Source organism: Musa acuminata, chromosome BXJ2-9 (genome assembly GCF_036884655.1).
Source record: "Musa acuminata AAA Group cultivar baxijiao chromosome BXJ2-9, Cavendish_Baxijiao_AAA, whole genome shotgun sequence".
NCBI lineage: Eukaryota > Viridiplantae > Streptophyta > Magnoliopsida > Zingiberales > Musaceae > Musa > Musa acuminata.
This window is the reverse complement of record NC_088346.1, coordinates 47,639,138-47,652,500: the sequence shown is the minus strand read 5'-3', so window position 1 is coordinate 47,652,500 and position 13,363 is coordinate 47,639,138. Positions and strand designations below refer to the sequence as shown.

General features: G+C 34.3%; 2 protein-coding genes across 3 annotated transcripts in view; one reads left to right on the top strand and one right to left on the bottom strand.

Moving 5' to 3' along the window:
• Nucleotides 1–2,586, bottom strand: part of LOC135623725 (NAD-capped RNA hydrolase DXO1-like) — a 13,217-nt gene extending 10,631 nt beyond the window's left edge. Inside the window, exon 1 of the mRNA XM_065126983.1 lies at nucleotides 2,027–2,586. Within this exon, the coding sequence (XP_064983055.1) occupies nucleotides 2,027–2,369 (343 nt within the window). The 5' untranslated portion in view covers nucleotides 2,370–2,586. The remainder of the gene's footprint in view (nucleotides 1–2,026) is intronic.
• A 3,539-nt stretch (nucleotides 2,587–6,125) lies between these two features.
• Nucleotides 6,126–12,858, top strand: LOC135623722 (F-box protein At-B-like). Of its 2 annotated transcripts, none has more exons than XM_065126981.1 (4): nucleotides 6,126–6,411; nucleotides 7,867–8,012; nucleotides 11,182–11,281; nucleotides 11,400–12,858. In XM_065126981.1, exons 1-4 carry the CDS (start codon nucleotides 6,223–6,225, stop codon nucleotides 12,759–12,761), a joined length of 1,797 nt encoding a protein of 598 aa, XP_064983053.1. In that variant the 5' UTR covers nucleotides 6,126–6,222; the 3' UTR covers nucleotides 12,762–12,858. The 2 variants fall into 2 exon arrangements, with proteins under 2 accessions (XP_064983053.1, XP_064983052.1); XM_065126980.1 differs by having other exon boundaries at nucleotides 7,867–8,072.
• The last annotated feature ends 505 nt before the right edge of the window (nucleotides 12,859–13,363 follow it).

Here is a 13,363-nt window from a genome sequence, read left to right as displayed (position 1 = left end):
AAGAGTTACTTGGTGTCTACGTTGCTTAATGAAGGTTTGGGAATAAATATGACTAGTTGAATAGCCACATATCAATTTAAGGGATACTAAGCTGACATGATCATGAACATGAACTGGGGCAATTTAGATCATTATCTGTCTTAACAAATGTGATTATGTGACCAAAGTCAATTTAAATTTACATAATCAGATGTTTGGGATCTATCCTGATTGGATTAATCATGGTATTCAAATTCAGTCATCATTCGAATTTAGACTCATGCTAAGTATGTTGCAGCATATTTACAAGTATTATGTTTGATATTGTCTTAGTGCACAAGTATGTGAAATGATAAGGTCATCATGATGATTATGTGATTTATGTGCAGTGTTAAAAAATCAACAAATTGACTTAAAATTTGGCTGTGTTGACTACGCCAGCTGGATTTGACTGTGCCATGTGACGAATAGGGAAGACTCAGAGTCGAACTCAAGTTGACTTCATGAGTAAGAAAAATCAGTATGAGTTCAATAATTTGGACAATCCAAAACCACTTATTGACTTCCGAAATGAAATAGTACACAATCTCAATATCAATGGATAAATGATTATACCATTTCATTGCAACTAATAATGCCCAAAGTGAAATTGAAGTTGGAGGTGTCACCTTTTATGAAGTCACAGACTGCCACAGACAAAATTGTAAATGGGATGTTTGATATAATGCTCATGTATGTCCATGTCTTTCGATTTTGTTCATGCTTTACACAGCATGTAAAGGGCCGGTAGTAGGCTTAGCAGCCTCATTTTATTTAGTTTTGGTGGTCGCCTTGGACTTGCAAACAAAGGTTATGTCATGTGGGCAATTGTGGGGATTTCGATCTGTAGTGGATCATTTTGGACCATTTGTTGTGTAATCGTTCAGAGCTTGTGAAGTCTATCTGTAATTTACATTGGCTATGAAGTGTTTACTGAAATGATTGCTTGTGGATCCCGAGTGAGACGCTTTCTCTAACCCGTTTTCTTTTTTGTAGATCTTAAGGGATCATAGGAGGTTTCGAGGAGGTTGACCTTTACGAACGAACACACAAGGGTGCCGCACGACTTAGGCAAAACCAGCTAAGTGCGTGACAGGACGACAACACTGATAAACATAAATGTTAAGGAGAGTATGAAGATGAACCCTCTTTCTAAAAGGTACGATAACCATGAAAACTGAAAAGTATGAATGTGGTGCTTAGGATCTACTAGCTAATCAAAATAAAATGGATATGGTAATAATGTTAGAGCAAGAGAGACAATATACGCGACTATGAACATAAGAGACCTTTTTTTTGCCAAATTGTTGCTACAACAATATTTGAGACTTGCCCCACTATTAACCCACCTTTGTACTGCAGGAGACAATAGACCACTGGAATAACCTGAACAATTTTCCCAGTAGAAGGAAGTTTAAACTTAAACGTTCATCCACTGGACCAACATCATGTCAATCTTCTAACGCATGATATAGACACTTGACAGTAGCAACCTCTGCAAAGATCGTTTATGTTGTAAGGCAGTTGAGCTGCATAATGTTCAGATGTTCAACATAGGCTCCAACTTGTGCAGAAGAAGCAATTCATATCCACCAAGGGTTTACTAATAATTGGCAGAGTTAGGACATGAGTAAAATCCAGTTTTAGATTTTCTTCGTGTAACCAAACTCATGCGACCAACCACTGAGAAAACCCACATTTCATGCATCAAAAAGGAAAAAAGAAGGGAAAAAGAACACCTTTGGGAACAAACATCAGTGACATCAATAAGAAGGATTAGAAGATATGAAGACCTACATTTCTACCCTTGGAACCAAAGTACTATAATCCTGTTCCTTGCAAAAGAACCTAATTCCAAGGTGCCAAATAAGAAAAAAATCGTCTGATCGTAAGGAAATAAAACGCATAGACAAACACACATAAATAGGTACATACAAACACACATACTGCTACATATGTATACATATAGAGAGAGAAAGAGAAAGAGAAAGCTCTAAGAAGATCACACCAGGAACTGGAAAAGGACTGCGGGCGTGCGTCTTCATGTACGCTTCATTGTCTGGGCCAAATAGATCCCTCTCGTCCTCCTCTTCCTCCACGTATTCGCCTCCCGTCTCGGCAGACCTGACAAGAGCAGTGGAGTTGCCGTCTTCCTCCTCGCCGTCGCTACTGCTTCGGCTGCTGCTGTCACTCGCGCTGCTGGAAGAGGAAGCCGACGAAGAAGACGAAGCAGACGAATCGCCGCTGCCGTTTTCCTCCTCTGCGGCAGCCACGTGTTCGGCGGCTGGTTCCTCTTCCTCGTCTTCAATATCCTCTCCGAAAACATCAACGTCTTGTTCCGAGAAATCCATGACGAAGACGAACAAATAAGATCCTCCTCTTCCCACTGTAAGTCGGAGGTCTGGTGAGGGTTGGGATATGGGCGGCGGGGATCGGGGCGGCGTAAAAGCCAATAGCGGCACTAACGCACAGTTTGGGGATTTGATTGGAAGTCCGGGAAGGTGAAATGGCGATCTAGAGAAGAAAGTATTTTTCGCTCCTAAATATCGACTTTGCCCTACGAAGCGATTGGCTGAATTCCCTATAAGAAGTCCCCCACTCACTATTAATTTCCCTTTCCACCTTACCCTTTCACCTCTATTAAAACAACCAATATATTTGTGCCGGTTCAACCAATATAATATTTTAACTGATTCGAAATAATAATATTGAATAAAATTAAGGGTCATATCCCTAAAAAAAAATTTCTCTTTTTCAGTTTTTTCTAAATTATATCTCTATTTTTAATTTTTCTCATTTAATTTATTTTATATCCTAAATGTCCCTTAGCACCTTCTTCTCGGCATGGATATTATCGATCATTGCCTCCTCGAGCAGCCTTCGTCTTATCGTACTTTACATATTCTTTTTTATCTTTTTCTTCACGTCACCTTTTATGTTTTTGTTATTTGACTTGACTTTACATACAAATAAAATTACATGGCTTTCTTCACGTCACTATTCAACTCACCCCTTTTATCATCCTCCTCTACCTTTATTCCCGATGACACACTCCAAAAGGAAAGTATAGAGCCTTTGTAGAAAGGGAAGGATCGATAATTCTTCCTTTAAATGAATGTGGTTGAGTTGAATAGTGAGAATACGGAGGGATAAAAGGAATTAAGTGTTGAAAAGAACAGAAATATGAGATGAAGGTACCAACGGACAATGCTCACTCGAAAGAGGAGATAACTAAAGACATTTAGGACGTAAAAAAAAAATCAATCGAAAAAAATTAAAAGCCAATTTTTTTTAAGGAAAATCATCCTAAAATTATACATTTTTTTCATATTTTAGGCATCTATTTATTTGCAAAATTATAAATCATTTTATTTCTAAAAATTTTGCAAATAAATTATAATAGCTATTACATAAAATTATTGATTTCTTGAGAAATAGACTTATGTATATTAATATTGCTTTATGTCATGATATTATGCATAACAATCATAGGAGGCACCCCACACAAGTTAAAATTTTGATCTTTACAAAACTTACAGTTCTATTGGATTTCTAATATCGTTTACAAGTTGAACACTACATTTACCATCAACATCAATGTTTCTATTGTTGGCTTTTTTTTTTTAAAGCTTCAGAGGTGCCCCATAGTTTATGTTGAACAAGGCAACTATGCAACAACAAATTTAACCTCGTAAGCATTGCACTTTTCCTCTAGTCAATTACTTATTTTATTGATACTATTATATCCATTAGGATCCATATGGTACCGAGAGGAACGTGGATTATTGTAATTATAAACTTTAAAAAACTTTCAAATCTTATCAAAGCTAATTTAACTAAGAAATAAAGATGAATAGGAAAAAAGATAAACTAATATATAGTGATTCGATCATTCTAATCTAAGTCTATTCGTGATTATTATTTTCTTAAGGTCATCAACTTTTTGATCTTATTTTTAATGGATACTAATAATCTTTTTATAACTTTTTTTTTTCAATACTTAAAGAGTGAATTCTTTACGCTTATCACTCTTCCTAATCTTATACCTTTTAAACTTAATAACTCAACTAGAAATTCCTAATCTTATACCTTTTAAACTTAATAACTCAACTAGAAATTCAAGTGAAACTCAAGCAAGGCTCTAAGAAAGAATTTCAACCCTTCAAAGCTTAAATATTATTCCACTCAATCATCCTTGAAGTGAGATAATCATAGCCCCAGAGTGTCCTAAAATGTGAAATAAATTATGAAAAATTACCTAAAATCAGAGGTACCAATGGTATTATCGATGATACTATTATCGACATCACTAAAATAATATCGCTCGAGTCATCTGTTGTTTTAGATAGTACCACTACTATTTTAGACAATACCATCACCTCCCTGGACAATACCACCACTTATATAATGATTTGGCTAGCTCAAATTCAATTCAAATTTATTCCACTTTTTATTTTAACCTAACATAGCACAAATATATTATAATTAAAGCCTAATTTCAATCCAAAATTATCTTAAAAAAAGGCTTCAAATCAACAACTATTTCTTCCATTACTTTATCAAAACTTTCGTCATCTTATCCACTTATCCGTATATCAAACATTTAGCACGTTGCTTAATCCTCCATATCAATTTTGCTGACATTAGATCTTTTGTCTCGATATCCGATATTCTGATGCTTAAACCCGTAGTATAATATTTTATTTTCAGCATAATAATCTTTTGGCATAATGTTTGACTATATATTTGCTATTTGATAGTTATAGTCCATGTTAAAGTATTTCTACATCACTTAATATAATTTTAATTTATTAAATTTATTAATTAATCTTATCATCAAGATTTGAGACTCAATGATATCTTTGTTTATTTTTATAAAGTTAATATTATGTTTGTTAAACAATCCATGATTTTTTTCGATTTGCCCTTATTGAAGAGACAGGCGATAAACATCATCATTCAATGCTTTATACAAATCAAAAATCTTTCTTTGAAGGATGTCTAAATTAATTATAAATCTCTTTTCCCGAGCTACTATAAATTATAGTAACAATTCTTATAGTAAGATTTCTCGAGGTATTTTTAAACTTTTTTAATTATTTTTTAATTATATTAAAAAATATATATAAGACCCTGGATCTAAACATGAAATCTAGATGAGGTGTTAGCTCTGATAAAAAAAATTGTAACCTTCTAATTGATTTAGTTATATGCATAATTTTTCTCAAAAATCTTTTTTCCTTTAATTTTAATTTTTCTATTCGAGATTACTATTTGTAACTTCCTTTTTATTATTTACATTTTCATCTTAAATTTTTTTTTTTATAAATAAATGAAAATATCATCATTTTCTTCTTCCATTTCTTTTTTTCTTCTTTCTTCTCATCTTCTTTTCCTTGAAGGATAAGGTCGAGGGACCAACGAGCGGGTCAAGCAAAATCGAGAACGACATCAAATAAGAGATTATTGGAAATAAAAAATCAGTAATATTTAGATTGTAAATAATAAAATAAAATATTACATTATTTTAAAAAAAATATTATTAATAATAAGATATTATAAAATAGTAAAAAAATCATAAATGGTAAACTTCTTTTTATTTCGTATTTTTTTCTTTTAATACTTTAAATACCCTCATCGTTGCTTTCTCGTCATTCCTCGATAGTGGTGAGGTGAAAGATAAAAAAAAAAGGGCATGAAGATCAAAATGGTGGGGAGGAGAGCGATGAGATGGTCGTTTATAATGTGGGATGAGAGAGATCGACCCTATCATAAACGATAATAAATAGATGATAATCCTGACTGAAGGGACGACGGAAGCAACAAAACGAAATGGGAGCAATTCACATTGAATACATAGCGTTTTATAGAGACATAACTAAGACCTTGTGTGGAGGGGTCTTGTGGTAAGATAGAGACGATAACGATGATGAAAAATATTTAGGATATTAAATAAAAAAAACCAAATGAAAATAACTAAAAACATGGAGGTATTTTCGAGAAAAACTAAAAAAAGAAAGATGAACTTGTCAGGAAAAATAAGCCCGAAAATAGGAGACTCCATTGGTGTTACTCTTTTACTCTATTGGAAAAGGTGTTTGGAATTGGAGTATAGAATGGGGTTTTGGCTGTGGTGTGTGGGCGCAGACGTGGAAGCTGGAGAAATCGATTCCGACCTAATAATCATTCCACCCTGTTTCGGCAATGGGGAAGATGATCGTTCGAAGCGCAGCCGGCGGTGGGGAGCTGATAGAGACGCTCCCCCAAGGACTAGTCCTGGAGATCATGGGGAGGCTCGACTTGGAGTCTCTCTGTTCCTTGGCTCCCGTCTGCAAAGCTCTACGCTGTTCGGTCTCTCAGTCGTTCTCGTCTATCTCTACCCTCGATCTCTCCGTTAGTTCTCGAATCCCTCTTCTCTAGCAGGATATCCTCATTTTCTCCACTTATATTTCATGAAACCCTGCTAAAGTTGAAATCTTGTTGCGTTTTTACTTCTCTCGTCGAGAAATGTTACTAATGAAGCAAGTTATCTTTTTATTTTGGGATAAATAATTTACTTCTTAGTAAGATGTCCCTGCTTATGCACGAATATGTATATGTGGTTTATAGCTGGGGGCTCTTGGCGCTCAATCTCTAGATTTTTATTTGTGTAGGAGGTTTTATAAAGTTTATGCAAAAACATTTACGTTCTAAACGATAATACCCGGATTGGTGTCACAGATTGACGCTTTTCTTCTTTCTTAATAAACACTGTTTTATGGTTTCCTCCATTTTCCTGCTAGAGACATTATAAATAATTTTCCCCTCGAGAGAAAGGAATTAAAACATGGATAGCGTTTGTGTTAAAGATCATTTGGCTTCTTTCCTCTTCTCTGTGTATCTTATTAATGTATAGCGTGGAAATTCGTAATAGGGGTTGATTAGGTCGTGTAATCTTTATTAGCTTATTTTAGCTTTTTCTTTTAGCGAATGCCCTGTGTTATCCGCATTCTTTGTTCATTATAACAATCATGTCAAAGTAAAAGTTTCACTTTAAGAGATGAAATGAATACCTAAATAGAAGAAAAAAATAAAGAAACGAAAGAAAAGAAGGAAACAAATAAAAACAGAGAAACAAAAAAGATGAAGAAGAAGTTCAAAGATTGTTGCCATAGCTTCCAGCAAAAGTTAGTTTCTTCTTGAGGTAGTCTCAAGATCAATATTCATCTGCTTTGATTTATTTCTGAATATATGATTATTTCTATGTTTCCAAATAAACCAGAATCTCACGAACTCGATGAATTTTATACCACTCTCTATTTGATTAATTTTCTGGGGTTGAATTCAATCCATTTAGTTTTCTCTAAAAAGAAGCTATTAGTTCCTTGTTAATCATGTTAGTAACTGAAACATATTTTTAACTTCATTCAAATTAACTGTTGGATCACAAAAATGTTGGTATTTAGTTGGAGAGTTGGAATGTAATGGAATATTTAGTCTTTACATACTTGTTCTTTTCAGTAGCAACATAGATGTATCATTCATTCGTTGACTCCTCTGATTTCTTCTTTTTTACTTAATGTTATTTAAAGCATATATTCTTGAACTTTTAGAGTGGTAAACATAGAGTCTTGATCTTACCCACTGCTTTATCTTCTTTCTTTTTCTCCTATCTGACATTTATCTATGTTCAGCTGTTCTATTTCTCTTCTTTCATGGTGTTAAGCTGAATTTTAATGCTCAAGTATAATGTATTGCTTCTGTCGGTATTTATTTAGGTTCAGCTTTTGATTTCTCTTTTTCACATGGTTTTAAGCTTAAAATTAATTCTGAAGCATGATGTATAACTTTTGTTGGTCCTCATTATAGGATTTGTCTCCCACCACCTGGGTTCTTAATAGAATCCTCAGCAATAATAAAGTCCTCAAAACTCTTATTCTTGATTGTCGACGGCTTGATGATTATTCAGTCGAAGTCTTCGCCAAAGAAAGTATCCAAGAACTTGTTCTGTTGAGGTGCTCCATGTTTTCTTCTTATGTTTTTACTGCTATAGCAGAGAAATGTCCCAAAATAAGGTATAAATCTAAGTTTACACAAATTTGGTTGAATGTTCTGATGGATTGTTGATTTTACTTGTTCAGCTGAACTACTTAATTAATAATTCTGTTATTTATCATTCATAATAAAAAATAACTAAATTTTAATTGTGATGAGTTTTTATCCTCATAAGGAAAAATATTACCACAAATCACTGATATTAGAATCCTCTATCTCTACGTTGCAAAGATTTTAAAACCAGGAAAAACCTATGTCAAATATATAGTCAATTTGGATTCAAGTTCATTGTCAACTGAGCCATTAGTGCTGAGACAATAAGTTCGTGAAACCAAATTGTCCGTGGTTGTTGTCAACACTTACGATAGTGATCCAATATTCATGGCATTTCAACATATTTGAGCAAGAAAGCTCACTAGGGTTGAGTCTCACAACAGTTTTGGATGTAATTGTCATGTTTAAACCCTTGGAAGACTATTATAGGCTACAAGAGGTGGAAGTAGCAGCTTACCTGGACTGTTGCAAACTTGGTCAATTTTTAGTTGGAATAGGTGTAGAAAAGATGCTTTCCAACCCACTCTTAATCGAGTTAGGGAAGGTGATGGGAGGATACTAGGATACAATTTTTTACTTTTAGTTATTTTGGATTGATTAAGGATGAGTTTTAGTGGTATATTGAGGTTGCTCCTTTGCAACATAAGTTACTAGGGTTTAATCGCAAAAATTGGCTCCTTCTTTACTTACCGATATAGGTGTGGGCATCGATCCTCCTTAGACTTGCATTAACAATGACAATGTGTATCGAGGCTTTCTTTAATTATGGAAATTATTTTCCTATTATGAGTCATATTTTTAGAGTCTTTTGTCTCTTTGGGTAGGATGTTGTAGGGTGACAAGTATAAGTCTTCTTCCACAACTATAAATAGGAATTCTTGCAAGTGCAAGAGGTTATGCTTGTAAACTCATTATTTATTTTGTCTTTATTTTAGTGATAGCTTAAAAGCTATATCTTTTTTGTTTTATCTAATTTTTTTAGGAGGCCAATTCTAATCGAATATGAGAATACCTGATAAGAGTCTATCCTAGCTGATAGCCTCTTATTACTTTAGTCAGTTAGTGTCAAGGTGGTAGTTGTTTTTTTTTTCCTTTTCGTGCAAACGGTAAGTGACGAAGGTGAATTTTTGATCTTAGTCTTTACCAACTAAGCTGGCTAACCTTTTCAAAAATTTGTAAGATGAAGTTTCAAACTTTTATCCTAAGGTAAGTCTATTGAATACACCACCATCAGACTATTTGTTTATTTATAAAATTTATACAAGAGATTACAAACCTTGTCTAAATGAGTCAGATAACCCACCATCAAATTAATGTTTTAGATGTTAAAACTTATTAAATGAAGGTTCAAACGCTCTACTATTTGCCTCGATGTAAGTGGATTGGATATGCCACCATCAAACTACTTGTCTTGATGTAAAAACTTACTGGATGAATTTTTGAGTATATTAGTACCGGATTAATTTCTTAGATGTAATTGATATAATAAAAATTCAAAGCATCAACTTAAGATAAGCAAGTTATTCCACTACCATACAATGGTATAGGTGTTTAAAATTGTATGACGATGATCCAGACCCTCAACCATCACTAGACTAATTATTTAGGTGTTAAAATTCATAGGATGAAGAATAAAAAAGGTAAGTGAGTCGGCATGCCACCACCATACTAATTATTTAGGTGTCTAATTTGCAGGATGATCCAACCTAAGATAAGTGAATTAGGTCATCACTATTCCAACTGTTTAGGTGTGAAATCTGTTGCATGAGATTGAGTCCTTAACCTAAGATAAGATAAATTAGGTATATCATCACTAAACTAATATTTTAGGTGTAGCAAAAATATGACTAAAAAATACCTGTACCACACTAATGCTTGAGAATATGATCGCGATGTCCGCAAATCTTCACACTCCATTCTTGCCCAATGTACTACGAACAATAGTCTTTTCTCTATGTTGCAGCTAGTGTTGACTTCCTTGGCAATTTTAATGATGCTTTTAATGTTGTCAGTAGCTGTGGCATGCTTGTTCGTTGGATTTACTTTTTATGTGTACCGTTTAGAAGCTTTCTAGAGGGTGCCAATAAATTAATGAATTTATAGGGACTATTTTTGCGGTGACTTTCCATCAACATTTTTCCGACCTTCACCTAGTTGGATAACAGTGTTAAGTATTTTGTGGGCTCCCTGTGTTGTGATAATGTCTTTAAATGTGACTTTTGGGTAATGCTGTAACAAGAAAATTCTCTTGAATACTTTTTTTCAACTCATTTTATTGTGCAAGTTTGGATCATTTGTCTAATACCAATATCAACTTAATTCTGATCTAGGCGGCGATCTGGACCAGTATCAATCAATACCTGATCCTATCACCTCTTAGATATATTTTGGACCCACTTCGAACTTTATGATATTTTTGCAACCTTTTATCAATCATGCAACAAAAAAATCAAAGCATATAGTAACTAAAAAAGCTAGAATTAGTACACAATTTCAATCATAAAGATCTTGTTCAAACAAAGAAAATAATTTCTCTGGGGTACAAAGTTAAGGCTGCACAAACTGATCCTTCCCAATTTCCATATTGATAAGATCCTCATGCATTAGACTACTCTTTAGGATTTTTTTCTTAAAACACGAGACATGTGTTAGTCATAAAACATAAGATTACAGATCATGGTTCTGCAACATAAAAATCAAGGAATAGCATGCATATATTGTCCTCTCCTAGTAACTTCACTCATTAGTTATCTATGACACTGGAAATACACTTTCACCACAAAGTTTTGAAATCTTAGTCTTTAGTTTTGAAAATTGGCCATTGAAGAATTGGTAATTATGATAGATGCTATTGTAGGCAAGGTAACTTCAAGGCTCATCGGTCATCACTTATATTATACCACTATATTATCTTGTAGATTGAGAAAGTTTGTGCGCTATTTATTCTTTTAGTCATCATTCCCTTTCATTATGTTCGTGTGCTATACATGTCGTCATTCCACATAACATGAAGCAATGGCTTATATCCTACAACTCTCTCTCTCTCTCTCTCTTACACCCACATTTTCATGTCAGGATGTTCACAGTTGAAATGAGACAAGCCAATGAACATGAATCAGCTGGTTCCTGCCATAAGGCCATAGGACAGATGCTTGATAGGTGCTTGTACTTGGAGGTGAATATTTGACTAAAGATTCATAATTTCTACTTGTTGAATAATCAATATACTACTTCTGTAACCAGAAGAGTTGTCTTAGCTTTGATCTACTGAATTTGCATCTGCTGTTCTGCAGTCTGTGAGTATAAAATTCCATGCTGATTATTCTCATTCCGGTAATATTTCTTCCATCCAACTGACCCTCCCCAAAAATGTCAAAGCATTGCTGTTGCAGCCTATATCGGATTGGCAAGCAAAGGTGCTTATCCAGAACATTGGAGTTGATGGAGGATCACATTCATCCTTAGCTGGTGTTGGCATATCCTCTTTCGAGCCCATGTTTCATTGGCTGCATTCATTATCTCTTGTTTTAAATAATATAACAGATGAACTTATCTTCAACATCACGAATAATCTTCACCGATTGGTTGAGCTATGCCTTGAAGACAATCCACCAGAGGAGCCTTCTTTGATGAATGACCTAACCAACGGCGGACTTCAGTCACTTGGCACTTTTAGGAATTTGATTGGTCTATCTCTTTCGCGTAATAGGAGTTCACTGACCACTTTCAAAAGGGTAAATGATATTGGTATTCTTGTACTTGCTGAAGGATGTAAAAGACTTGAATCAGTAAGACTTGGTGGGTTCTCTAAAGTTACTGATGCTGGCTATGTTTCTATTCTTCATTCTTGCAAGAATCTGAAGAGACTTCAAATTGTGAATGCTTTTTTCTTGTCGGATTTGGCATTTCATGATCTCGCTGATGCTCCAAACTCCCTTGTCGAGGTGAGATTGATTTCGTGCAATCTTATTACTGGTGAAACTGCAGAGTCTCTTTCTGTATGCAGAAATTTACAAGTGTTGGACTTCTCTGGCTGCAAAAGCATTGCAGATATTGGGCTGAACTCAATATCTAGACTGTCTAAGCTGACTACATTGGATCTTTGTGGAGCTGACATTACTGATAGTGGCTTGTCAGCTCTTGGTGGTGGGAGTTCCCCAATTGTGTCTTTGTGTCTTAGGGGTTGCAAAAGGATCACTGATAGGGGCATAGTTATGATGCTGCGTGGTGATGGTGTTCTTGGTAACACGTTGTTAACACTTGATTTGGGTTACCTTCCTGGAGTATCAGACACAGCTGTGGTTGCAGTTGCAAAAGTTTGCAGGCAAATCATCAACCTATGTATCAGAAACTGTTTTGCTGTCACGGACACATCTATCTCTGCTTTGGGTTCACCTGAAAGATCTGAAGGAAAAAGATCACTCAGAAAACTTGACTTGTATAACTGTTGTGGGTTGTCCGCTGTTTCATTCAGGTTGCTGAGGGGTCCTTTTTTTTGTGGTCTCCGATGGCTTGGTGTTGGAAGCACCAAGTTAGTGGCGGACGGCAAACATAGATTCATAGAACTTGGTATTGAAAGACCTGGGCTAAGCATATGTATTAGTGGCTGTGAGATTGGCTGCAAGGATGGCTGGCAATGCCATGAATGTATCTGACACAAAGGTCTTGTAAAGATTAACTTGTCTAATTGTTACTGCTTGTACTGCTGGCAAAAATGTTAGATAAATTATTGGGTTTTACATTACAGCTTCAGTCTCCAGGGTTGATAACTAAATCCTATGGTGTTTCTTTATTGATTTGCCAAAACATAGTTTATTTTTAATTATATTTAATTTTGATATTTTATATTATAATTAGTTATTCTTAGCATTTTAATTTTTATATTTTTAAAGATTATATTGAGATTTTTTATGTTTATATTATCGATTCCGAAAATATCATACATGATTTATGATAAATTAAAATAAAATAAAGTGTACATAAATTTTATGATATTTTCATTAGTAGAATTGATAATATGAAACAAAATTAAATATTATTTAATATTTTATTTTTATAAATATAAATATTTTATATAAAGATTTAAATATAATTTTTGAAAATATAAAAAAATATTTTATTTTCATAATGACATGCGACATGAGATAGCAATTTCTTAGAAATCTTCATTTACTAGTGGGTCGGATCGGGTATAGTTCTTACTATCCCGTGACAGAGCCAACCCACCCCGTTCCCAGTCAACCATTGTTCCGTTTCA

Excerpts from the sequence above, each read along its gene's own strand:
- LOC135623722 (XM_065126980.1), top strand. The coding sequence starts at position 6,223 with ATGGGGAAGATGATCGTTCGAAGCGCAGCCGGCGGTGGGGAGCTGATA. Across the intron at positions 8,073-11,181 it reads GAGAAATGTCCCAAAATAAG|GATGTTCACAGTTGAAATGA; the intron begins GTATAAATCTAA and ends TTTTCATGTCAG. Across the intron at positions 11,282-11,399 it reads ATAGGTGCTTGTACTTGGAG|TCTGTGAGTATAAAATTCCA; the intron begins GTGAATATTTGA and ends GCTGTTCTGCAG.